At 51.0% G+C, this 26,910-nt stretch overlaps 1 protein-coding gene across 1 annotated transcript in view; it reads right to left on the reverse strand.

Moving 5' to 3' along the window:
* The window catches only part of LOC137299707 (CREB-regulated transcription coactivator 1-like), a 58,142-nt gene extending 36,129 nt beyond the window's left edge, over positions 1-22,013 (reverse strand). The window contains exons 1-6 of the mRNA XM_067968646.1: positions 21,990-22,013; positions 20,694-20,810; positions 18,028-18,165; positions 15,453-15,514; positions 14,163-14,263; positions 5,285-5,370 (exon numbers count right to left, since the gene is read on the reverse strand). Of these exons, the coding sequence (XP_067824747.1) occupies positions 5,285-5,370; positions 14,163-14,263; positions 15,453-15,514; positions 18,028-18,165; positions 20,694-20,810; positions 21,990-22,013 (528 nt within the window). The remainder of the gene's footprint in view (positions 1-5,284; positions 5,371-14,162; positions 14,264-15,452; positions 15,515-18,027; positions 18,166-20,693; positions 20,811-21,989) is intronic.
* Positions 22,014-26,910: the final 4,897 nt, after the last annotated feature.

Consider the following 26,910-nt stretch of genomic DNA (forward strand, 5'->3'; position numbering starts at 1 on the left):
AGGGCATCCAGCCCATGGGACTGTATCCCAGCAAAAGTCAGGAGGGAAGGGGATTTTTTTTTAAAAAAAGTCAAACTATTTGTTAAAGTTCAGCCTTTACAAAAGGAACAGCGTGATCACTGCCATGGTCAGGTAGCTCCATAAAGTACCGGCAATCCTGGTCTAAATTAGCACAAAAATGGCTGAGCAAATGTAGGCCAACAGCATGGGGCAGTAATGAGCCAACAGCTGCATCAGGACCTCTAGGACATGGGTCTCTCCATTAATTCACCAAGTGGTGGCTTCCCATTCTCAAGGCCAGAGGCTGAATCAGCTCATGGCTACCTTGTCACAGTTGGTTACAGAAAGTCTCTGCCTGCTGGAAAGTGCCGTCTCAATCCAGTCTGCAGGCCCACAGTGCAAAACTGCCCCTAATCTAACACCAATTGTAAACAATTTTACAACACCAAGTTATAGTCCAGCAATTTTATTTTAAATTCACAAGCTTTCGGAGGCTTCCTCCTTCGTCAGGTAAATGTTCAGGAGCTCCTTGAAGTCTACGCATTTATACATCACAGAACAATACATGGTGTTTACAGACTGCCCCTGCAACTGCCCGTTGCCAAGGCAATCACCGTGTTCAGACAGAGAGGTGTCACCTTGCAGAACCCCCGAATACACATTCAACAAAAAAACAAACAGGAAAAAAAACAGAGAGAGGCAGAAACATCCGGAAGGCAGAGAAAGCCAGCAAATGACCCATTATATTAAAAATAGATAACATTTGTTCACTGGTGGGGTAACGTGTAGCGTGACATGAACCCAAGATCCCGGTTGAGGCCGTCCTCATGGGTGCGGAACTTGGCTATCAATTTCTGCTCGACGATTTTGCGTTGTCGTGTGTCTCGAAGGCCGCCTTGGAGTACGCTTACCCGAAGGTCGGTGGATGAATGTCCATGACTGCTGAAGTGTTCCCCGACTGGGAGGGAACCCTCCTGTTTGGCGATTGTTGCGCGGTGTCCGTTCATCCGTTGTCGCAGCGTCTGCATGGTCTCGCCAATGTACCATGCTCTGGGGCATCCTTTCCTGCAACGTATGAGGTAGACAACGTTGGCCGAGTCACAGGAGTATGAACCATGCACCTGGTGGGTGGTGTCCTCTCGTGTGATGGTGGTATCTGTGTCGATGATCTGGCATGTCTTGCAGAGGTTACCGTGGCAGGGTTGTGTGGTGTCGTGGACGCTGTTCTCTTGAAAGCTAGGTAATTTGCTGCGAACGATGGTCTGTTTGAGGTTGGGTGGCTGTTTAAAGGCGAGTAGTGGAGGTGTGGGGATGGCCATAGCGAGGTGTTTGTCCTCATTGATGACATGTTGAAGGCTGCGGAGAACATGGCGTAGTTTCTCCGCTCCAGGGAAGTACTGGACGACAAAGGGTACTCTGTTGGTTGCGTCCCGTGTTGGTCTCCTGAGGAGGTCTATGCGATTTTTTGCTGTGGCCCGTCGGAACTGTCGATCGATGAGTCGAGCGTCATATCCCGTTCTTACTAGGGCGTCTTTCAGCGTCTGTAGGTGTCCATCGCGTTCCTCCTCGTCTGAGCAGACCCTGTGTATTCGCAGGGCCTGTCCATAGGGGATGGCCTCTTTGACGTGGTTAGGGTGGAAGCTGGAAAAGTGGAGCATCGTGAGGTTGTCCGTGGGCTTGCGGTAGAGTGAGGTGCTGAGGTGCCCGTCTTTGATGGAGATTCGTGTGTCCAAGAAAGAAACTGATTCTGAGGAGTAGTCCATGGTGAGCTTGATGGTGGGATGGAACTTGTTGATGTTATCGTCAGCCGCACTCAGAAGACAGTCCAGAATATCACCCGAGCACAACGCAACGCCATCAACGCTCTCAAGACCAACCGCAACATCGTCATCAAACCAGCGGACAAAGGAGGAGCCATAGTCATACAGAACAGAACAGACTATTGCAAAGAAGCATACCGACAACTGGACAACCAGGAACACTACAGACGGTTACCCGCAGATCCGACCAAAGAACACACCCACCAGCTCAACAAACTGATCAAGACCTTCGATCCAGACCTTCAAAGCATCCTACGCACTCTCATCCCACGTGATCCCCGCGTGGGAGACTTCTACTGCCTCCCAAAGATACACAAAGCCAACACACCCGGACGTCCCATCGTATCAGGCAACGGAACCCTGTGTGAGAACCTCTCTGGATACATCGAGGGCATCCTGAAACCCATCGTACAGGGAACCCCCAGCTTCTGTCGCGACACTACAGACTTCCTACAAAAACTCAGTACCCACGGACCAGTTGAACCAGGAACACTTCTCACCACGATGGACGTCTCGGCACTATACACCAGTATCCCCCACGATGACGGCATCGCTGCGACAGCATCAATACTCAACACCAACAACAGCCAATCTCCGGAAGCCATCCTACAACTCATTCGCTTCATCCTGGATCACAATGTCTTCACCTTCGATAACCAGTTCTTTACCCAAACACACGGAACAGCCATGGGGACCAAATTCGCACCCCAATACGCCAACATTTTCATGCACAAGTTCGAGCAGGACTTCTTCACTGCACAAGACCTCCAACCAACACTATACACCAGATACATCGACGACATTTTCTTTCTATGGACCCACGGCAAGGAATCACTAAAGAGACTACACGATAACATAAACAAGTTCCATCCCACCATCAAGCTCACCATGGACTACTCCTCAGAATCAGTTTCTTTCTTGGACACACGAATCTCCATCAAAGACGGGCACCTCAGCACCTCACTCTACCGCAAGCCCACGGACAACCTCACGATGCTCCACTTTTCCAGCTTCCACCCTAACCACGTCAAAGAGGCCATCCCCTATGGACAGGCCCTGCGAATACACAGGGTCTGCTCAGACGAGGAGGAACGCGATGGACACCTACAGACGCTGAAAGACGCCCTAGTAAGAACGGGATATGACGCTCGACTCATCGATCGACAGTTCCGACGGGCCACAGCAAAAAATCGCATAGACCTCCTCAGGAGACCAACACGGGACGCAACCAACAGAGTACCCTTTGTCGTCCAGTACTTCCCTGGAGCGGAGAAACTACGCCATGTTCTCCGCAGCCTTCAACATGTCATCAATGAGGACAAACACCTCGCTATGGCCATCCCCACACCTCCACTACTCGCCTTTAAACAGCCACCCAACCTCAAACAGACCATCGTTCGCAGCAAATTACCTAGCTTTCAAGAGAACAGCGTCCACGACACCACACAACCCTGCCACGGTAACCTCTGCAAGACATGCCAGATCATCGACACAGATACCACCATCACACGAGAGGACACCACCCACCAGGTGCATGGTTCATACTCCTGTGACTCGGCCAACGTTGTCTACCTCATACGTTGCAGGAAAGGATGCCCCAGAGCATGGTACATTGGCGAGACCATGCAGACGCTGCGACAACGGATGAACGGACACCGCGCAACAATCGCCAAACAGGAGGGTTCCCTCCCAGTCGGGGAACACTTCAGCAGTCATGGACATTCATCCACCGACCTTCGGGTAAGCGTACTCCAAGGCGGCCTTCGAGACACACGACAACGCAAAATCGTCGAGCAGAAATTGATAGCCAAGTTCCGCACCCATGAGGACGGCCTCAACCGGGATCTTGGGTTCATGTCACGCTACACGTTACCCCACCAGTGAACAAATGTTATCTATTTTTAATATAATGGGTCATTTGCTGGCTTTCTCTGCCTTCCGGATGTTTCTGCCTCTCTCTGTTTTTTTTCCTGTTTGTTTTTTTGTTGAATGTGTATTCGGGGGTTCTGCAAGGTGACACCTCTCTGTCTGAACACGGTGATTGCCTTGGCAACGGGCAGTTGCAGGGGCAGTCTGTAAACACCATGTATTGTTCTGTGATGTATAAATGCGTAGACTTCAAGGAGCTCCTGAACATTTACCTGACGAAGGAGGAAGCCTCCGAAAGCTTGTGAATTTAAAATAAAATTGCTGGACTATAACTTGGTGTTGTAAAATTGTTTACAATTGTCAACCCCAGTCCATCACCGGCATCTCCACATCATGACTAACACCAATTGGCAACGTCAGAGACCAGGATAGCTGGTATGGTCACCCTGGTGCAGTAAGGGGTGCTTGTGAGTTAGGGTTAGGACAGAATATCTAACTGACCTGGGAATGCTTGATTTTGATGCTGGGTGCCTGAAGTGCTAACACCCCTCTCCTAAAACTGCACAAAAATTCCCACAAACTAGCTGCCCAATGGGTTAAAGGCGAAGACTTTAGCCATATAGACCAGGAAGATCACAGGTCCAATCCCTAGTTTGTGCTGAGGGCAGTGGGAGGGGTGTTAACGAGTTGGAGAAAGGGTTCCTGCTCATAATCATTACCCAGTGACCCTTGTTGGAAGGTTGCATGTGGATAGGATTGGGCTGGGCTGTGGTGCTTCCATAATTGAACAGCCTACTCTCTAAGGCCCCACACTAAGAACAGCCACTAGGGTGAGGTACTGGAGGGTGACTCAGTGGGAAAACTCTCCTCTCAGTCAAAAGGTTGTGGTTTCAACCTCCCCTCCAGAGAGTTGAGCTCATAATCCAAGCTGACACTTTGGTGCAGTACTGAGGGAGTTCTGCACTGCCAGAGGGGCCATTTTTCAGATGAGACAATAAAACAGGGTCCTGTCTGCAGTCTCAGGTGGATGAAAAAGATCCCATGGCACGATTCAAAGAGTAGTGGAGTTCTCCTGGCCAAAGTTTATCTCTCAACCAACATCACTAAAAGAGTTTGATTATTTATCTCATTGCTGTGCGTAAATTGGCTGCCACATTTCCCTACGTTACATCACTGACTGCACTTCAAAGATTGATTCAATGCCTGTGAAATGTTTTGGGACGCCCTGAGGCTATGAAAGGTGCTGCAGAATATAATGTTTTTTTCTTTCAGTGGAAGCCTATCCCAGTGCAGCAGGTAACACTTTCAGTGAGGAGGGTGGAAATTAGGATTTCTCATTTAAAATTGACACAAAAATGCCAAAAAGATTGATGCGTGACAAAATCAGAAAAACAAGAAAGAAAGGGATCTTAAAAAAGGGGATGAGAAGTATTGAGAGGTATTGTAATAAAAGGTGAGGAGGCTACAGAAGGTATCTGAATAGAAGCAGGATCTTAATGGACCTACAATTGACTTGAGATGGGCGCCAGGGACAACTTCATGCTGTGATTCCAAGCCCACCTCAGGCAAATTAAACATCAAATGTCTTACAGTACCTTTTTGTTGTCCCACAGCTGTTTGGATAGGGATTTATCTGTCTCAGACGTATTCTCCTCCATCCCAGGAACCGTTAGCAGTAACACTGAGAGGTGAGAGAGAGAAACACACATACAATAAATAGGCATGAGGTTCAAGCAGTAGACAAGACAAAAATCAGGGAAGAGATGCACTGTCCTCATTAACAAGTTTCTCTAGAATGATTAGATAACTCATTGCTGAACTCTGCCAGGTACCTATCACTTACTGCCAGGTGTTTTCTGGTACCTGAGCATCACTTGCTGCCTGATGTTTTCTGGTACCCTCCTGTCACTTGCTGCCAGATGTTTTCTGGTACCCTCCTGTCACTTGCTGCCTGATGTTTTCTGGTACCATCCTGTCACTTGCTGCCTGATGTTTTCTGATACCAGTCTGTCACTCACTGCCAGATGCTTTCTGGGACCTAAGCATCACTCTCTGCCAAATATTTTCTGGGACTTGCCTTTCACCCACTGCCTCTCTTTTTAACATACTGCAGAATAACCGGCAGGACAATGCTTGCTACCACTGTGGGAAATGGTACCCAATAGAAAAGTTCATTTCAAATTAACAGTGGCTTTGAGTTTATCCATCGAGTGAATTATACAAACCCTGGGCTGTGCTGAATTAGCAAAAGGGCTCTTCCATTGGCTTTGCTACTGTGTGTCTATGGAGAGGAAAATCCCCCAGGGTTCCGGCTCCTGACCAGCAGCAGTAAGCTGTGCTGGAAAGTGCATGTTTCTGGGCATCAGTAAGGACAGCACATGCCTCCACTGTAATATCCTCCACACTCAAATAATGTGTTGACTCTCAGTGCTTAGGCTCACACATAAAGAGTGACTACTTGTGAGGTACTGGAGGGAGGGCCATCAGCACTGGAGTGACCACATCCCAGCAAGGAGCCAGCACTTTCAGGAGGAGATGGGACAAAGGTCTCTAGTTTCAAATCAAAATGGAGTTACAGAGAACAGAGAGCTGTTCCCAGGAGCAGACTGTATCCTGGTATAGACAGGGCACAACATGCTGTTATTCTATCTGCCACATAACGGGAACTCTGTCTTGTTTATATATTTAGTTATCTATTCAATTCTCTCCCTTTGGCTTTAGGTTCCCTCCACCAGTCCCCTGACAAGAGAAGCACGATAACTCATCCCCAATCGCTGCTACAACTGCTCTCCGGGTGTCCAAGAGTGGCCATGTGGATCTCCCTCCAATCATTCACTTGTCCAGATTCCTCCAGTATCACCCTCTCACCATAGTTCCCGGCAGAGAACGGTGAGTGGCATGGTTGTTGTAGCAGCTTTCCAGTGTCCGGCACAACAGCTCAGTGTGTTTGGACACCAATGGGCTGTGATTGTTCAGTCAGACACCAGTTCACACCCACAGTCATGTCAACAGCAGCGACGTGCTACCCACACTGAGGCAGGAGAATCGACACGTCACCTGGGCAACTCTCAGAAGACTCACTGCTACCCCCAGCTGTCTCGAGGGTAGCGCTGGCACAGGAGCGGCAGTAGGTGGTAAGTCCACAGTCCAGACTGAGGAACAATCTGAAAATGCAGGGATGAAAATGGCACAAAATAAATTAAAATGCAACACATTGTCTTATGGTACTGGGTATCCCTTTCAATATGAAATGGACCCATAAAAATAAAGTCCTGGGGGTGGGGCAGACATATTACAGCAGAGATTGGTTTAATCTAAGCTCGGTCTGTGCACTGCTAGTCTGTAAACAATGACCGAGATGATACTGGACGTTACCTCACCATCCTGTGTAACGCACAGGGCAGCTACTTATACAGACTTAAAGACACCACCATTCATAGGCAATAGATAGAACTCGCAGTGCACACTAACTTAAAATAAAATCTCCGTCAGCAGTCAAACAGATCCCCAACAGGCAACGAGGATCACACAAACAGATCCCCAACGGTCAGAGAGCATCAAACAAACAGATCCCTAATCAGAGAATCGTAACACAAAACAGATCCCCCAGTCTGAGAATTATAACACAAACACAGAGACACAGGATAAGTACTGTGATGGTATTTGGATGTTTAGCCATCTCCTTCTCTTGCCATCTGTGCTGTGAGCAGCACTCGGTGACTGATGTACAATTCATTGCAGCAGTGAAGCAGCAGACGGTACATGAAAGTTGAGGCTGGACACAGAAACATCACGTCTTAAGCACATTTTGAGAAGCTGCACAAAACTATCCCATACGCGTCACATTCTCAAAAGCTTTTTCATAGTTCTACCATCATGAGAAACTGCTCCTCAGAAAACTACAAGGAGCCTGCAGAATTCACAGTAGAAGACAAAAAACATACCAGTAATAGTGGGGAACGAAGGGTCTAATGAGAGTGAGGAACTTAAAGTAATTAATGTTAGTAAAGAAAATGCTACGAGGAGGAGGCTCTGTAAACATCCCCATCCTCAATGATGCCAGAGTCCAGCACGTGAGTGCAAAAGACAAGGCTGAAGTGTTTGCAACCATCTTCAGCCAGAAGTGCCGAGTGGATGATCCATCTCGGCCTACTCCCGATATCTCCATCATTACTGAAGCCAGTCTTCAGCCAATTCGATTCACTCCACGTGATATCAAGAAACGGCTGAGTGCACTGGATACAACAAAGGCTATGGGCCCCGACAACATCCCGGCTGTAGTGCTGATGTCTTGTGCTCCAGAACTAGCCGTGCCTCTAGCCAAACTGTTCCAGTACAGCTACAACACTGGCATCAACCCGATAATGAGGAAAATTGCCCAGGTATGTCCTGTCCATAAAAAGCAGGACAAATCCAATCCTGCCAATTACCGCCCCATCAGTCTACTCTCAATCATCAGCAAAGTGATGGAAGGTGTCGTCAACAGTGCTATCAAGCAGCACTTACTCACCAATAACCTGCTCACCGATGCTCAGTTTGGGTTCCGCCAGGACCACTCGGCTCCAGACCTCATTACAGCCTTGGTCCAAACATGGACAAAAGAGCTGAATTCCAGAGGTGAGGTGAGAGTAACTACCCATGACATTTGACCGAGTGTGGCACCAAGGAGCCCTAGTAAAATTGAAGTCAATGGGAATCAGGGGGAAAACTCTCCAGTGGCTGGAGTCATACCTAGCACAAAGGAAGATGGTAGTGGTTGTTGGAGGCCAATCATCTCAGCCCCAGGACATTGCTGCAGGAGTTCCTCAGGGCAGTGTCCTAGGCCCAACCATCTTAAGCTGCTGCATCAATGACTTTCCCTCCATCAAAAGGTCAGAAATGGGGATGTTCGCTGATGATTGCACAGTGTTCAGTTCCATTCGCAACCCCTCAGATAACGAATTAGTCCGTGCCTGCATGCAGCGAGACCTGGACAATATCCAAGCTTGGGCTGATAAGTGGCAAGTAACATTCGTGCCACACAAGTGCCAGGCAATGACCATCTCCAACAAGAGAGAGTCTAACCACCTCCCCATGACATTCAGTGGCATTACCATCACCGAACCCCCACCACCACATCCTGTTGGTCGCCATTGACTAGAAACTTAACTGGACCAGCCACTTAAATACTGTGGCTCTAAGAGCAGGTCAGAGGCTGGGTTTTCTGGGGACTCACCTCCTGACTCTCCAAAGCCTTTCCACCATCTACAAGGCACAAGTCAGGAGTGTGATGGAATACTCTCCACTTGCCTAACAACACTCAAGAAGCTCGACACCATCCAGGACAAAGCAGCCCACTTGACTGGCACCCCATCCACCACCCTAAACATTCACTCCCTCCACCACCAGCGCACAGTGGCTGCGGTAAGTACCATCCACAGGATGCAGTGCAGCAACTCGCCAAGGCTTTTTCGACAGTACCTCCCAATCCCATGACCTCTACCACCTAGAAGGACAAGAGCAGCGGGCACATGGGAACAACACCACCTGCACGTTCCCCTCCAAGTAACGCACCATTCCGACTTGGAAATATATCGCCATTCCTTCATCGTTGCTGGGTCAAAATCTTGGAACTCCCTTCCTAACAGCACTGTGGGAGAACCTTCACCACACAGACTGCAGCGGTTCAAGAAGGCGGTTCACCACCACCTTCTCAAGGGCAATTAGGGATGGGCAATAAATGCCGGCCTTGCCAGCGACACCCAAATCCCATGAACGAATAAAAAAAAGTAAAGAAAAAGTACTTTAGAAATTAATAGGATTAAAAGCCGACAAATCCCCTGGACCTGATGGCCTGTATCCTAGGGTTCTAAAACAGGTGGCTGCAGAGATAGTGGACGCATTGGTTATGATCTTCCAAAATTCCCTAGATTCCAGAGCAGACCAATGGATTGGAAGGTAGCAACTGTAACCCCGCTATTCAAGAAAGGAGGGAGAGAGAAAACAGGTAACTGCATGCCAGTTAGCCTGTCATCAGTCGTCGGAAAAATGCTAGAATCCATTATTAAGGAAGTGGTAACAGGGCACTTAGAAAACCATGAAGTGATTAGGCAGAGTCAAATGGTTTTATGAAAGGGAAATCGTGTTTGACAAATCTATTAGAGTTTTTTGAGGATGTAACTAGCAGGGTAGATAAAGGGGAACCAGTGGATGTCATATATTTGGATTTTCAAAAGGCATTCGATAAGGTGCCACACAAAAGGTTGTTACACGAGATAAGGACTCATGGGGTTGGGGGTAATATATCAGCATGGATAGAGGATTGGTTAACAGACAGAAAACAGAGAGTAGGAATAAATGGGTCATTTTCAGGTTGGCAGGCTGTAACTAGTGGGGCGCTGCAAGGATCAGTGCTGGTGTCTCAGCTACTTACAATCTTTATCAATGACTTAGATGAAGGGACCGAGTGTAATGTATCCAAGTTTGCTGACGATACAAAGCTAGGTGGGAAAGTAAACTGTGAGGAGGACACAAAGAGACGGCCAAGGGTTATCGACAGGTTAAGTGAGTGGGCAAGAAGGTGGCAGATGGAGTATAATGTGGGGAAATGTGAGGTTATTCACTTTGGTAGGACGCATAGAAAAATAGAGTATTTTTTAAATGGTGAGAAACTATTAAATGTTGGTGTTCAGAGGGATTTGGGTGTCCTTGTACACGAAACACAGAAAGTTAACATGCAGGTACAGCAAGCAATTAGGAAGGCAAATGGTATGTTGACCTTTATTGCAAGGGGGTTGAAGTCTTACTGCAATTGTACAGAGCTTTGGTGAGACCACACCTGGAGTACGGTGTGCAGTTTTGGTCTCCTTACCTAAGGAGATGCAATGAAGGTTCACTAGATTGATTCCTGGGATGAGAGGGTTGCCCTATGAGTAGATTGGGCGTATACTTTCTGGAGTTGAGAAGAATGAGAGGTGATCTCATTGAAACATATAAGATTCGAAGAGGGCTTGACAGGGTAGATGCTGAGAGGATGTTTTGCCTGGCTGGAAAGCCTAGAACTAGGGGACACAGATTCAGGATAAGGGGTCGGATATTTCGGAGTAAGATATCAATCAATAAGGCTATTGGAATGCTGGCCTTTATATTTAGAGGACTAGAGTACAAGGGGGCAGAAGTTATGCTGCAGCTATACAAAACCCTGGTTAGACCGCACCTGAAGTACCGTGAGCAGTTCTGGGCACCGCACCTTCAGAAGGACATATTGGCCTTGGAGGGAGTGCAGCGTAGGTTCACTAGAATGATACCCGGACTTCAAGGGTTAGGTTACGAGGAGAGATTACACAAATTGGGGTTGTATTCTCTGGAGTTTAGAAGGTTAAGGGGTGATCTGATCGAAGTTTATAAGATATTAAGGGGAACAGATAGGGTGGATGGAGAGAAACTATTTCCGCTGGTTGGGGATTCTAGGAGTAGGGGGCACAGTCTAAAAATTAGAGCCAGACCTTTCGGGAGTGAGATTAGAAAACATTTCTACACACAAAGGGTGGTAGAAGTTTGGAACTCTCTTCCGCAAACAGCAATTGATGCTAACTCAATTGCTAATTTTAAATCTGAGATAGACAGCTTTTTGCCAACTAAAGGTAATAAGGGATATGGGCCAAAGGCAGGTATATGGAGTTAGATCACAGATCAGCCATGGGCTCGAGGGGCTGAATGGCCTACTCCTGTTCCTATGTTCCTAAGATAAGGAGGAATTTCTTCACTTAGAGGGTGGTGAATATTTGGAATTCTCTACCCCAGAGTGCTATGGATGTTCAGTCGTTGAGTATATTCAAGGCTGAGATCAATAGATTTTTGGACTCTAAGGGAATCAAGGGATATGGGGATCGGGCGGGAAAGTAGAACCGAGGTCGAAGATCAGCCACGATCTTGTTGAATGGTGGAGCAGGCTCGAGGGACCATATTGCTCCTTTTTCTTATGTTCTTAATCAAACTCCACATTCAGATCTGTATCAACAGAAAATCCTGGAGAAGCTCAGCAAGTCAGGCAGCACCTGTGGAGAAAGAAACAGGGTTAACACTTCAGGTCGAAGACCTTTCGTCAGAACGTTAACTCTGTTTCTTTCTCCACAGAAGCTGCCTGACTTGCTGAGCTTCTCCAGCATTTTCTGTTTTATTTCAGATTTCCAGCATCCACAATATTTTGCTTCAGATCTGTATCAAGTCCATCTGCTATTAGGATAACTCTGAATCCAAGAACAATTCAAGGATCAGGTCTCCTAAATTTTAATTTAGGTGGGAGGTCCAAACTGATCTGAACTGTGAGCTTTGCCCATGGCGTGTAAGACAGTCACAGACTGAAGACCACTTAACTAAATGTTAATGCTGCACTTATACTGCCAGACAGTGAGCCCAGCATAACTCGATGCTCAGGTAAACTAGGTGGTGCAAATCAGACACGCTCTCCTACACTACAAATATGATAGAAATATAGGGATATGCACAATACCCACTTCCATGTATATACCCTGCCAAACTAATCCATAATATCCTCTCCATGTGTATACCCTGCCAATCTAATCCACAATACCTACTCCATGTAAACACCCTGCCAATCTAATCCACAATACCCACTAATGATTAGTTTGGCAGGGTATATACATGGAGTGGGTATTGTGGATTAGTTTGGCAGGGTATATATATGGGGCTCAATTTTCGAAGTAAAATAAAGGTGGGTTAGAGGCGGGGGGGCATTGAAAATTGCCACCATTTCAGACCCCCCTCCAACCCCCACCTTTTCCAGTTTCCACCAGGGTGGGACGAGGGGCGGGCGACCAACCCACCCCCAGGAGACGGGTCGGTCCTTAAAACCTTTCAAGGAGGCTTCAGGCCTCCATTTTTCTCCAATTCCCGATTTCAACCCGGGGGGCTGGGAATCCCGGGCCTTCTATTTTATGCCTCGTGAAAGGAGGCGAGAAGGCCCGAGACTAACAGGTAGGTGCCTAGAAAGGCACAGCTTGTGGGCCCGGAGGAGCAGGAGTGCTTCCCCCAGGCCCAACAAGCCTACCTGCATGACCCCCACAATGATCGCGGATCCCCGACTGCAGAGCCCCCAACCGCGGAGCCCCGACCCCTGGATCGCGAAGCCCTGACCCCCCCCAGCCATTGACCCCACGACTACAGACCCCCAACCGGTCAGTCGGACGGGAAGCCAAAAAAAAGATGCGCTTGCGTCAAAATTGTAAGGACATCTGGGAAACCTGTACTAATGGGTTTCCCAACCTCATTTTGAACCCCCCGCCCCCTTCCCAGCTCCGTTTTAAAATTGAGCCCATGGAGTGGGTATTATGGATTAGCTTGGCAGGGTTTATACATGGAGTGGGTAAAACAGAAGGCCTGGGATACCCGGCCCACCGGGGTTGAAATCGGGAATTGGAGAAAAATGGAAGCCTGAAGCCTCCTTGAAAGGTTTTACGGCCTGACCCACCTCCTGGGAGTGGGTTGGTCGCCCGCCCCTCGTCCCGCCCGGGTGAAAACCGGAAATGTGCGGGTTGGAGGCGGGTCGGAAATGGTGGCAATTTGCAATGCCCCCCCACCTCCAACCGACCCGTTTTTTACTTTGAAAATTGAGCCCATGTATACACCCTGCCAAACTAATCCATAATACCCACCCCATGCATATACGCTGCCAAACTAATCCATAATACCCACCCCATGCATATACGCTGCCAAACTAATCCATAATACCCACCCCATGCATATACGCTGCCAAACTAATCCATAATACCCACCCCATGCATATACGCTGCCAAACTAATCCATAATACCCACTCCTTGCATATACGCTGCAAAACTAATCCATAATACCCACCCCATGCATATACGCTGCCAAACTAATCCATAATACCCACCCCATGCATATACGCTGCCAAACTAATCCATAATACCCACTCCATGCATATACGCTGCCAAACTAATCCATAATACCCACTCCTTGCATATACGCTGCAAAACTAATCCATAATACCCACCCCATGCATATACGCTGCCAAACTAATCCACGGCGACTGCCCTGCTCTATAAGGAGAGCTGCACCCGCTACAATGCAATCTCCTATGGTCCAAATCTTAATGGATTCAGTTTGCTGGTGATCCTTAGGCCATCTTCTGGGTATAAATACGGTAATGGTACAAACACTAAGACTGCTGCCACGCTTTTAAAGAATACACAAAGAGCACAGCAGTAGTATCTGCAATATGGACACTGCCATCTGTCGCTCCTCAGAACTGTTACCTGGCTTTGAATGCACAGCCTGCTAGTTTGTGTGTTTGCCAGTGTGTGCATGTATGCATCTGAGACAAATTGTTAGAAATATTGAACACATGAATTTTCTGTGCAACAGGCTTGTGAGGGTGGTCGCTGTGTGAGTCTCAGCTCGAGATGGATGGGGGCAGAGTGGGGCAGTCCCCTTGGGCTGATCATTGTTCTCACCTCGCTTGTGCTGCTCATGTGTTTCTTGGGTACCCCCATTAAATGGATCCTGTGGGGTGGGGGTCATCGCACTCTGGTGCAGAGCAGAGTCTGAATTGGTCCTGAAATCAAAATATACGGATCATTTACCCAACCTTGTGATAATCATAAGTGCCATTATATTTTGTGCCACAAGTGTGACAGAAAACAAAAAAGATAATAAATCAGTAAAAAAAGGTTAAAAGTGCTTAATCCTAAAAATTTGAGAGCTTTTTGAACTGTCCATGTATGTATTACAGGGCAACGAGATTCCCCATGTATGTGTTACAAGACAACAGCAGCCCCAGTGTACGTGTTACAGGACAACGGCAGCCCCAGTGTACGTGTTACAGGACAACGGCAGCCCCAGTGTACGTATTACAGGACAACGGCAGCCCCAGTGTACGTATTACAGGACAACGGCAGCCCCAGTGTACGTATTACAGGACAATGGCAGCCCCCGTGTAAGTGTTATAGGACAAAGGCAGCCCCCTTGTACGTGTTATAGGACAGCCATCGTGTACATGTTACAGGACAGCCACCGTGTACGTGTTACAGTATGACAGTCCCAGTGTACGTATTACAGGACAATGACAGTCCTGGTGCACGTATTACAGGACAATGACAGTCCTGGTGTACGTATTACAGTACAATGACAGTCCTGGTGTACTTATTACAGTACAATGACAGTCCTGGTGTACATATTACAGGACAATGACAGTCCTGGTGTACATATTACAGGACAATGACAGTCCTGGTGTACATATTACAGGACAATGACAGTCCTGGTGTACATATTACAGGACAATGACAGTCCTGGTGTACATATTACAGGACAATCAAACTCCTGCTACCACTTCACCATCTACCGATCCTTTTAGGGGACACAGCAAATGGAGTCCTTGTACATCTCTTGGAAGGAGGGATGCAGATCAGTGTAATGCCCAGTGGTGACTAGACATTAAAAAGGTGGGTGAGAAAGAGCAGAAATTATAATTACACATTATTTGTGTGCACGGAAAGTAAACAGCAGATCATTTACATACATTCGCCTTGTGACCATCATCTCCTTTTGCTCCCCCCCTCCTCGCCCGGGAGCAGCACTGCACCACCACCACCACCACCCCCAACTCCCCGGGAGCAGCACTGCCCCATGGTCTGAAAATATTGGTATCTTGTATTCATAACTCAGATCACACGAGCCTTTCGTGTTATACAGACAATGAGGGAGTCCCGACAGATAGACTGACTGAGACTGGAGCTTTCACTCACCTTCTCCAACTGGTGTCTGGTGGAGGCGACAGGTAGATTGAACCATACGGACAGCTGTCTGCGTGCTGCAAAGTCAAGGAAACTTCAGAGAACAGAACGGATTCTGCAACAAACTGTTAAACTGTGCAGAAAATTAAACATTTTACACAAAGCTCCTATCATGCGGAGCAATAGCTACTGCAGTAATAACTCGACTATTCTAATGCTCTCCTGGCCACCAACCTTGTACTTACTGTAAACTTGAGCTCAAGCAAAACTCTGCTGCCCATATCCTAACTCACACCAAGACCTGTTCACCCATCAACCTCTGTGCTCACTGACCAACACTGGCTCCTGATCTGGCAAACCTCGATTTTAAAATTCTCGTCCTTATTTTCAAATCCCTCCATGGCCTCACCCCTCCCTATCTCTGTAACTTCCTCCAGCCTTACAGCCCTCCGAGATCTCTGCACTCCTCCAATTCTGGCCTCTTGTGCATCCCCAATTTTAATTGCTCCATCGTTGGCAGCTGTGCCTTCAGCTGCCTCAAGGTCTGGAATTCCCTCCCTAAACCCCTCTTTCCTTCTTTAAGATGCTCCTTAAAACCTACCTCTTTGGCCAAGCTTTTGGTCACGTCCCAATATCTCCTTAAATAAAAACAGAAAATGCTGGAAAAGTTCAGCAAGTCTTCCAGTTCCAGAACATCTTCCAGTTCTGACAAAAGGTCTTTGAGCTGAAACATTAACTCTGTTTCTTTCTCCACAGAAGCTGCCTCACTTGCTGAGCTTCTCCAGCATTTTCTGTTTTTATTTCAGATTTCCAGCATCCACAGTATTTTGCTTTTGATTTAGTGTTTAATATCTCATGATGTGGTTCGGTGTCAAATCTTGTTCGATGATCGCTCCTGTGAAGCACCGTGGGACATTTTACTACAATAAAGGTGCTATATAAATGCAAGTTGTTGTTGTCAGATCAATAATCCTTATATTTATATAGCATCAGGACAATAATGGTAACATTTTAAAGGGGGTGTACATTCACAAATCTTTGAAGGTTGCAGGACAAGTTGAGGAGGCTGTTAAAAAAGCATATGGGATCCTGGGCTTTATTAATAGAGGCATGGAGCACAAAAGAAAGGAAATTTGGCTAAACCTTTATAAAACACTGTTTAGACCTCAGTTGGAGTATTGTATTCAATTCTGGGCACCACACTTTAGGAATGATGTCAAGGCCTTAGAGAGGGTGCAGAAGAGATTTACCAGAATAGTACCGGGCGGTGAGGACGTCAGTTATGTGGAGAGACTGGAGAAACTGGGATTGTTCTCCTTACAGCAGAGAAGATTAAGAAGAGATTTGATAGAGTAAATAAGAAGAAACTGTTTCTAGTGGCAGAAGGGTCGGTAACCAGAGGACACAGATCTAAGGTGATCGGCAAAAGAGCCAGAGGCGACATGAAAAAACATTTTTTTACGCAGTGAGTTGTGATGATCTGGAATGCGCTGCCTGAAAGGGTGGTGGAAGCAGATTGAATAATAACTTTCATAAGGGAATTGGATTAATACTTGAAGGGAAAAAATTTGCAGGGCTATGGGGAAAGAGGAGGGGAATGGGACTAATTGGATAGCTCTTTCAAAGAACCGGCACAGGCACAATGGGCCGAATGGCCTCCACCTGTGCTGTACCTGCCATGATACTCCTTACATTTATACAGTGTTAGGTCAATAATCCTTACATTTATAGACCATCAGGACAATAATACTTACATTTATAGACGATCAGGTCAATAAAACTTACATTTATAGACGATCAGGACAATAATCCTTACATTTATAGACCATAAGGACAATAATCCTTACATTTATAGACCATAAGGACAATAATCCTTACATTTATAGACCATCGGGACAATAATCCTTACATTTATAGACGATCAGGTCAATAATACTTACATTTATAGACCATCGGGACAATAATCCTTACATTTATAGACGATCAGGTCAATAATACTTACATTTATAGACCATCAGGTCAATAATCCTTACATTTATATGCCGTCAGGACAATAATCCTTACATTTAAATAATATGAAGATGTCAATAATAAGCCTGAAGTTGCTTTTGCATGCTTAAGTCAATACCGTACATTTATAATATAAGACATCGATAATAATCCTTAAGGGTACACAGCACACATCACTTCAAAACCCCTCAAAGTGCTTGACACAACGAAATACTGGAATCAGTGAGTGCAGCAGCATTTGTGCTCCTGAAATACACACAAACCAGCAGAAGGTACATGGCCTCTTAGTGTTTCTTCTTTGATTGGAAGGAGGAGAGCTGGTGAGGAAAGGGCGAGAATGCCTCTATTTAAGGAGACCTATATCATCAGACCCTGTCCAGAGGCTGGACACACCTTCTGTCAAAGGGGTCTTCATGAGTATACCCCAACACATGGAAGCATCATGATTTTCCTAACTCTGCTTGTGAGGCTTTACCTGGCAGTCTCGGTGAGAGCTTCTCACCGCAGCTCTTTTTTTCCTCTTATGCTTCATGCTCTGGATCACATTTCAGCATCCACACTGACAGAGGAAGGATATCTGACGCCCATGTTTGTCAACAGGAATGGCTCGGCGGTGTGGTGACCCCAGCCGGTTTCTGTCCCTGTAGACCCGATCAACCAAGCCATGATGCCTGGTCGATCTACTCGTGTCCAAGGCAGACGACTGGAACGGAGTCTGCAACACAAATAGGATGAGTCCTTCAGTAGTGTATACATTTGGTTCAGGCATGCTGCACTCTGCATGCCAGCATCAATTCAGAATTGCCTTTTATTCTTCTCCCTGTTAGGACTAACAGTGCAGAGTTTAGTCTTTTATACACCAAGTACTTACCCCAGAATTTGGCCCATCCTGTGGAACTCAGGAGTCTTGTTTTAATCCAACGGTTTATTATAAAGTAGGTAGATCCCTGCAGAGCACATCTCCAGCCAGCGCAGGGTCCATCAGGGGAGGTTAACACACAAAGCAAGCACTGCATTGGCTATTTCCACCACCCAGGGATACTGGAATCAATTGGTGTGGCCCACCGAGGCCAGCTAACTCAGCACAGACAGAGGATAAACCCTGGACTCTTATGCTCTCTGCATCAAGTTTCTTCAAGCCAATCTAACACACTACCAGCGTTCAGTCACAGAATGGAACTGGATTGCGGTCACCTACCTGCTGTACTCAGCTATAGACTGATGTCTGGCATGGAAGGGTGGGGGATAAAGAGAAGATCGAATAAGTTTGAGGAGGAGCATTGAAGGAACTGCAATATAAACCCAGGGCTCAAATGCAGTCAAGTTTACTTGTTTACAAGTCGACTTTGTCAAGCAGGAATTCAATACAAGCAGGGGGCCGTTTCATTTCGTTCCTGGTCTCCCACACTGTGCCTCTACTCTAGTGTGTGGACTTACTGTTACGCCTCACAGTCACTCTCCAGCAAAACAATGCCATTCAGAGGCAGGGTTGCTGCATCCCCCATAGTGTGACTGAAGGCACCCAATTAGATCTGCAGTCTCTGCATTTAGTGGCCCTTTTCTCACCCACATATTGGATAATGAAAGCCTAAACTTTTGGGGATTCTCTCAGTGCAGAGTGGCAGGGTGAAGGTTGGCACTGAACCCATGCCCTACACATTGGCAGCGAAGTAGCCCAGGAAACAAGTCAAGAAATAGAGACAAAAGTGTTCACTGTATACAAAGCAATAACTCGCCGATAAGCAAAACTGCATTCCGGGAGATTAGAGTGCAGGAGCCTTGCACACAAGCGGCGTCTGTACATAGAGAAATTTGTTCCCCACACTAGTTGACTTTCAATTCTCACCTATGCACTCTCCCCTGCTTGTGTGATGCTCATCTTGAATTCAAATTTCGTTTGAAAATTGAAGTTTGTAGTCAGGTGATTTTAACAGTCACCGATTTAACTGATCGGTGACCAGGGTACAGAATCCATCAGCACCAATCAGTTCAATACTGAGCACCACTATTGCTTGGCTGGTCAGTAATCCAGCTCTGCTACTTCACCACTACACAAATCGCAAGGCAGGCATAGAGCAGAGACCAGACTCAGCCTGTCGGTAGGAGAGATGTCATTGGACAATCCCTGGAGCCTCTTAACTCCACTTCCCTATTGGGTAGGCAATCGGATGGCACAAGGAGATGATGGAGGAATGTGGGGGAGAAAGACAAAACACACAAAATATGGGGAACTTTTGTATTTAAAAAGAGGGCAATAATGATCTCCCTTTCTTCATATTCTGCCTCTGCCCTGGAGAGAAGTTTGTGAAACGCACACACACAGCGTATGACCAGCGTCAGTATGGGGCCAGTTCCTCATCAGTCCTCTTTTATCCTTTAATTGGTCACTGTGAATTGTTTTGTTAATTCTTAATAAAATCCCTTCTTTCCTCCCAAAGAGTAAATCTTAGAGCAGACTAAATGCTCCCATCTCCAGACAATACATGACTGGCAAGTGAATAGAGATTCACATCGGGCAGCATCTTGCAATGGCTGTACTGCCCACTCTCTGTGTCTGCTGAGGCACATGACCTACTGGTCAGAGGGAAGGACAAACACTGCAAGCAATTCCGGATATTGAGATCTGAATCCCACCACCCACCAGCTACATATTGCTGAGACACACTATACCTACAACAGATCTGTAGAGACCATAGACAGAAAAACATGATTTCTCACCCCTCATATATTAGCACTGACTGAGTGAAACACACAGGGACGTTGTTTGGAGCTCTTTATAAAAATTTGCATACAAGTTGAATTGAGAAATTTTAAAATTCTGATTTGGTCTGTACCTCAATATTTACACCATTTCTCGTCGCGAGTGCATTCTAATCAGCTGTGAATTCAGATCAAAGTATAAACTCAGAGTGATCAGCTGAACAGAACATTAGCTACAAATCACAGCCTCCTCCAAACATTAACCTTTGTAAACAATTTTACAACACCAAGTTATAGTCCAGCAATTTTATTTTAAATTCACAAGCTTTCGGAGATTTTCTCCTTCCTCAGGCAAATGTTTTAAATAAAATTGCTGGACTATAACTTGGTGTTGTAAAATTGTTTACAATTGTCAACCCCAGTCCATCACCGGCATCTCCACATCAAACATTAACCTGCCCTTTGTCCTTTCTCTTCTCTGATGTCAATTGACCTGCTGTGTATTCACTGCGATTTCCATGTTTTATTTCCAGTTTTTCTCACCTGAAAGGGAAGGTGGAGAGTGGTGCTCCCAATCTGGTTGACGTTGGGTAAAGAGCCTCCGTAGCACTGACCCCGGCTCTGCCCCAGCTGTAAATACTGAGATTTCTGCAACTGTAACTGAGAACAAATAAAAACGAAGCAATTACAAAAAACCTCAGAAGGAGCAGAGACAGCAGCCACAGAACCTTCCGGAACCTCTCTAGAAACACCATGACAGTATGATCAGCATCATATACCAACAGGATATCAGCAGTCTGTGTCCAGACAGTTACTGCTCACACTAAAATGCAATAAAAACACATGGAATATTGCACAGCATACAAACAGGAACCTGGGGAGATACTGGGGCCAAAAGGGTTAAATTATGAGGACTAGTTACATAGACTAGGCTTGTATTCTCTCGAGTATAGAAGATTGAGGTGTTTAAGATGATTAAAGGATTTGATAGGGTAGATAGAGAGAAACTATTTCCTCTGGTGGGAGAGTCCAGAACAAGGGGGAATAACCTTAAAATCAGAGCTCGGCCTTTCAGGGGTGATGTCAGGAAGCACTTCATCACACAAAGGGGAGTGGAAATCTGAAATACTCTCCCCCAAAAAAACTGCTAAAGCTGGGGGTCAAATGAAAATTTCAGTTCTGAGATTGATAGGTTTTTGTTAGTCAAGGGTATTAAGGGATATGGAGCAAAGGCAGGTGGATGTAGAGAAAATGTTTCCATTTGTGGTAGAGTCCAAAACTAGAGTTTATAAATATAAAATAGTCGCTCAGAAATCCAATAGGGAAATAACGTGAAATTTCTTTACCTAGAGAGTGGTGAGAATGTGGAGCTCGCTATCACATGGAGTGGTTGAGGCGAATAGCATAGATGCATTTAAGGGGAAGCTAGATAAACATATGAGGGAGAAAGGAATAAAAGGATATCCTGATAGGGTTAGATGAAGTAGGGAGGAGGCTCGTGTGGAGCATAAACGCCGGCATAGACCTGTTGGGCCGAATGGCCTGTTTCTGTGCTGTAGATTCAATGTAACTCAATATAACTTGAAGAGTTAAGATACAGATCAGCCATGACTGCACAGGCTCAAGGGGCTGAATGGCCTCCTCCTGTTCCTCTGGTTCTTTTGGCAATTATCATAAATCTGTGTCCTCTGGTTACCGACCCTCCTGCCAGTGGAAAGTGTCTCCTTTGATCCGATATGGATCAAACCCACTGAGTCTGTGCTGCTCTCTACATCCCATCACTGCTTATCATTAAAACTGTTCAAGTTAAGCGCGTATAATGGGTGATTGTGTCAGAACCACTGCATATTCAAAAGCAGCCATTTCCTTGTTGTCACAGTTCAGTTTGTTGCTGAAATACAAATGGCCATTCACAAGGAATCAATATTTTTGTGATAAATGTTGAATTTCCCAAAACGTACAGCCAAAAGCTTGACTAATGTCTGGCACAAACAAAACCTGTTAGTTGACTGGGAGCAAGTTTGCAGGAACCATCTGCACTCTGGAACCAGCAAAAGTTCTTTCACCGGCAACAAATTCGACTGACAGTTTCACTGACTCGGTCCGGGGAGAGTGTGGGCTGGTGGGGGACGGGAGGCAGTGGGAGTGTGGGGGTAGGGGCAGTGTGTGGGGGTGGGGGGGGAGAGTGGGGGGGTGGGGAGAGCGGGAGGATGGGGAGAGCGGGAGGATGGGGAGAGCGGGAGGAGGGGGAGTGTCAGGGGAGAGAGATGGGGAGGTTGTGCAGAGAGTCGAAAGGGGTGTCTGGGAGGAGGGGGAATGCGGGGGGTGGCTGTCAAGGGGAGTGTTGGAGAGTGGGGGGTGACTGGGGGGAGGGAGGAGTGGGGGGGGGGGGGGAGTGGGGGGGGGGGGGAGTGGGGGGGGGGGAGTGGGGGGGGGGGGAGAGTGGGGGGGGGGAGAGTGGGGGGGGGGGGGGGAGAGGGAGAGTGGGGGGGAAAGGAGGGAGAGCGCGCGGGGGGGGGGAAAAGGAGGGAGAGAGCGCGGGGGGGGGGGAAAAGGAGGGAGAGAGCGCGGGGGGGGGGAAAGGGGGGAGAGCGCGGGGGGGAGAAAGGGAGGGAGAGGTGGGGGAGGGGGAGCGGTGGGGGAGGGGGAGAGGTGGGGGAAAGAGTGTCCGGGGGAGGGGGGGGGAAGAGTGTCCGGGGGAGGGGGGGGGGGGAAGAGTGTCCGGGGGAGGGGGGGGGGGGAAGAGTGTCCGGGGGAGGGGGGGGGGGAAGAGTGTCCGGGGGAGGGGGGGGGGGGGGGAGTGTCCGGGGGAGGGGGGGGGAAAGAGTGTCCGGGGGAGGGGAAAGAGTGTCCGGGGGAGGGGGGGGGGGGGGAGTGTCCGGGGGGGGGGGGGGGGGAGTGTCCGGGGGAGGGGGGGGGGAAAGAGTGTCCGGGGGAGGGGAAAGAGTGTCCGGGGGAGGGGGGGGGGAGTGTCCGGGGGAGGGGGGGGGGAAAGAGTGTCCGGGGGAGTGGGGGGGGGAAAGTGTGTGCGGGGGAGGGGGGAGTGTGCGGTGGGGGGGGGGAGTGTCCGGGGGAGGGGGGGGGAATAGTTTCCGGGGGAGGGGGGGGGAAATAGTTTCCGGGGGAGGGGGGGGGAAATAGTTTCCGGGGGAGGTGGGGGGAATAGTTTCCGGGGGAGGGGGGGGGAAGAGTGTCCGGGGGAGGGGGGGGGGAAGAGTGTCCGGGGGAGGGGGGGGGGAATAGTTTCCGGGGGAGGGGGGGGGAAATAGTTTCCGGGGGAGGGGGGGGAATAGTTTCCGGGGGAGGGGGGGGGAAGAGTGTCCGGGGGAGGGGGGGGAAGAGTGTCCGGGGGAGGGGGGGGGGAAGAGTGTCCGGGGGAGGAGGGGGGGGAAAGAGTGTCCGGGGGAGGAGGGGGGGGGAAAGAGTGTCCGGGGGAGGGGGGGGAAAGAGTGTCCGGGGGAGGGGGGGGAAAGAGTGTCCGGGGGAGGGGGGGGGGGGAAAGAGTGTCCGGGGGAGGGGGGGGGAAAAGAGTGTCCCGGGGAGGGGGGGGGAAAGAGTGTCCGGGGGAGGGGGGGGGAAAGAGTGTCCGGGGGAGGGGGGGGGAAAGAGTGTCCGGGGGAGGGGGGGGGAAAGAGTGTCCGGGGGAGGGGGGGGGAAAGAGTGTCCGGGGGAGGGGGGGGGAAAGAGTGTCCGGGGGAGGGGGGGGGAAAGAGTGTCCGGGGGAGGAGGGGGGGGAAAGAGTGTCCGGGGGAGGGGGGGGGAAAGAGTGTCGGGCGGGGAGGGGGGGAAAGAGTGTCCGGGGGAAGGGGGGGGAAAGAGTGTCCGGGGGAGGGGAAGAGTGTCCGGGGGAGGGGGGGGGAAAGAGTGTCCGGGGGAGGGGGGGGGAAAGAGTGTCCGGGGGAGGGGGGGGGAAAGAGTGTCCGGGGGAGGAGGGGGGGGAAAGAGTGTCCGGGGGAGGGGGGGGGAAAGAGTGTCCGGGGGAGGGGGGGGGAAAGAGTGTCCGGGGGAGGGGGGGGGAAAGAGTGTCCGGGGGAGGGGGGGGGAAAGAGTGTCCGGGGGAGGGGAAGAGTGTCCGGGGGAGGGGGGGGGAAAGAGTGTCCGGGGGAGGGGGGGGGAAAGAGTGTCCGGGGGAGGGGGGGGGAAAGAGTGTCCGGGGGAGGGGGGGGGAAAGAGTGTCCGGGGGAGGGGGGGGGGGAAAGAGTGTCCGGGGGAGGGGGGGGGGAAAGAGTGTCCGGGGGAGGGGGGGGGGGAAAGAGTGTCCGGGGGGGGGAAAGAGTGTCCGGGGGGGGGGGAAGAGTGTCCGGGGGAGGGGGGGGAAAGAGTGTCCGGGGGAGGGGGGGGGAAGAGTGTCCGGGGGAGGGGGGGGAAGAGTGTCCGGGGGAGGGGAAGAGTGTCCGGGGGAGGGGGGGGGAAGAGTGTCCGGGGGAGGGGGGGGGAAGAGTGTCCGGGGGAGGGGGGGGAAAGAGTGTCCGGGGGAGGGGGGGAAAGAGTGTCCGGGGGAGGGGGGGGAAAGAGTGTCCGGGGGAGGGGGGGGAAAGAGTGTCCGGGGGAGGGGGGGGAAAGAGTGTCCGGGGGAGGGGGGGGGAAAGAGTGTCCGGGGGAGGGGGGGGAAAGAGTGTCCGGGGGAGGGGGGGGGGGAAAGAGTGTCCGGGGGAGGGGGGGGAAAGAGTGTCCGGGGGAGGGGGGGGGGGGAAAGAGTGTCCGGGGGAGGGGGGGAAAGAGTGTCCGGGGGAGGGGGGGGGGAAAGAGTGTCCGGGGGAGGGGGGGGGGAAAGAGTGTCCGGGGGAGGGGAGGGGGAAAGAGTGTCCGGGGGAGGGGGGGGGAAAGAGTGTCCGGGGGAGGGGGGAAAGAGTGTCCGGGGGAGGGGGGGGGGAAAGAGTGTCCGGGGGAGTGGGGGGGGAAGAGTGTCCGGGGGAGTGGGGGGGGAAGAGTGTCCGGGGGGGGGGGGGGGGGAAGAGTGTCCGGGGGGGGGGAACAGGGGGGGGGGGAAGAGTGTCCGGGGGAGGGGAGGGGGGAAAGAGTGTCCGGGGGAGGGGAGGGGGGAAAGAGTGTCCGGGGGAGGGGAGGGGGAAAGAGTGTCCGGGGGAGGGGGGGGGGAAGAGTGTCCGGGGGAGGGGGGGGGAAAGAGTGTCCGGGGGAGGGGGGGAAAAGAGTGTCCGGGGGAGGGGAAGAAGAGTGTCCGGGGGAGGGGGGGGGAAAGAGTGTCCGGGGGAGGGGGGGGGGAAGAGTGTCCGGGGGAGGGGGGGGGAAAAGAGTGTCCAGGGGAGGGGGGGGGGAAAGAGTGTCCGGGGGAGGGGGGGGGGAAAGAGTGTCCGGGGGAGGGGGGGGAAAGAGTGTCCGGGGGAGGGGGGGGGAAAGAGTGTCCGGGGGAGTGGGGGGGGAAGAGTGTCCGGGGGGGGGGGGGGGGAAGAGTGTCCGGGGGGGGGGAACAGGGGGGGGGGGAAGAGTGTCCGGGGGAGGGGAGGGGGGAAAGAGTGTCCGGGGGAGGGGAGGGGGAAAGAGTGTCCGGGGGAGGGGGGGGGGAAGAGTGTCCGGGGGAGGGGGGGGGGGAAAGAGTGTCCGGGGGAGGGGGGGAAAAGAGTGTCCGGGGGAGGGGAAGAAGAGTGTCCGGGGGAGGGGGGGGGAAAGAGTGTCCGGGGGAGGGGGGGGGGAAGAGTGTCCGGGGGAGGGGGGGGGGAAAAGAGTGTCCAGGGGAGGGGGGGGGGAAAGAGTGTCCGGGGGAGGGGGGGGGAAAGAGTGTCCGGGGGAGGGGGGGGGGAAAGAGTGTCCGGGGGAGGGGGGGGGAAAGAGTGTCCGGGGGAGGGGGGGGGAAAGAGTGTCCGGGGGAGGGGGGGGGAAAGAGTGTCCGGGGGAGGGGGGGGGGAAAGAGTGTCCGGGGGAGGGGGGGGGAAAGAGTGTCCGGGGGAGGGGGGGGGAAAGAGTGTCCGGGGGAGGGGGGGGGGGAAAGAGTGTCCGGGGGAGGGGGGGGGGGAAAGAGTGTCCGGAGGAGTGGGGGGGAAGAGTCTCCGGGGGAGTGGGGGGGGAAAGAGTGTCCAGGGGAGGGGGGGGGGAAAGAGTGTCCGGGGGAGGGGGGGGGAAAGAGTGTCCGGGGGAGGGGGGGGAAAGAGTGTCCGGGGGAGGGGGGGGGAAAGAGTGTCCGGGGGAGTGGGGGGGGAAGAGTGTCCGGGGGGGGGGGGGGGAAGAGTGTCCGGGGGGGGGGAACAGGGGGGGGGGGAAGAGTGTCCGGGGGAGGGGAGGGGGGAAAGAGTGTCCGGGGGAGGGGAGGGGGAAAGAGTGTCCGGGGGAGGGGGGGGGGGAAGAGTGTCCGGGGGAGGGGGGGGGGGAAAGAGTGTCCGGGGGAGGGGGGGGAAAGAGTGTCCGGGGGAGGGGAAGAAGAGTGTCCGGGGGAGGGGGGGGGAAAGAGTGTCCGGGGGAGGGGGGGGGAAGAGTGTCCGGGGGAGGGGGGGGGGAAAAGAGTGTCCAGGGGAGGGGGGGGGGAAAGAGTGTCCGGGGGAGGGGGGGGGGAAAGAGTGTCCGGGGGAGGGGGGGGAAAGAGTGTCCGGGGGAGGGGGGGGGAAAGAGTGTCCGGGGGAGGGGGGGGGGAAAGAGTGTCCGGGGGAGGGGGGGGGAAAGAGTGTCCGGGGGAGGGGGGGGGGAAAGAGTGTCCGGGGGAGGGGGGGGGGAAAGAGTGTCCGGGGAGGGGGGGGGAAAGAGTGTCCGGGGGAGGGGGGGGGGGAAAGAGTGTCCGGGGGAGGGGGGGGGGGAAAGAGTGTCCGGAGGA

Source organism: Heptranchias perlo, chromosome 29 (assembly GCF_035084215.1).
Source record: "Heptranchias perlo isolate sHepPer1 chromosome 29, sHepPer1.hap1, whole genome shotgun sequence".
NCBI lineage: Eukaryota > Metazoa > Chordata > Chondrichthyes > Hexanchiformes > Hexanchidae > Heptranchias > Heptranchias perlo.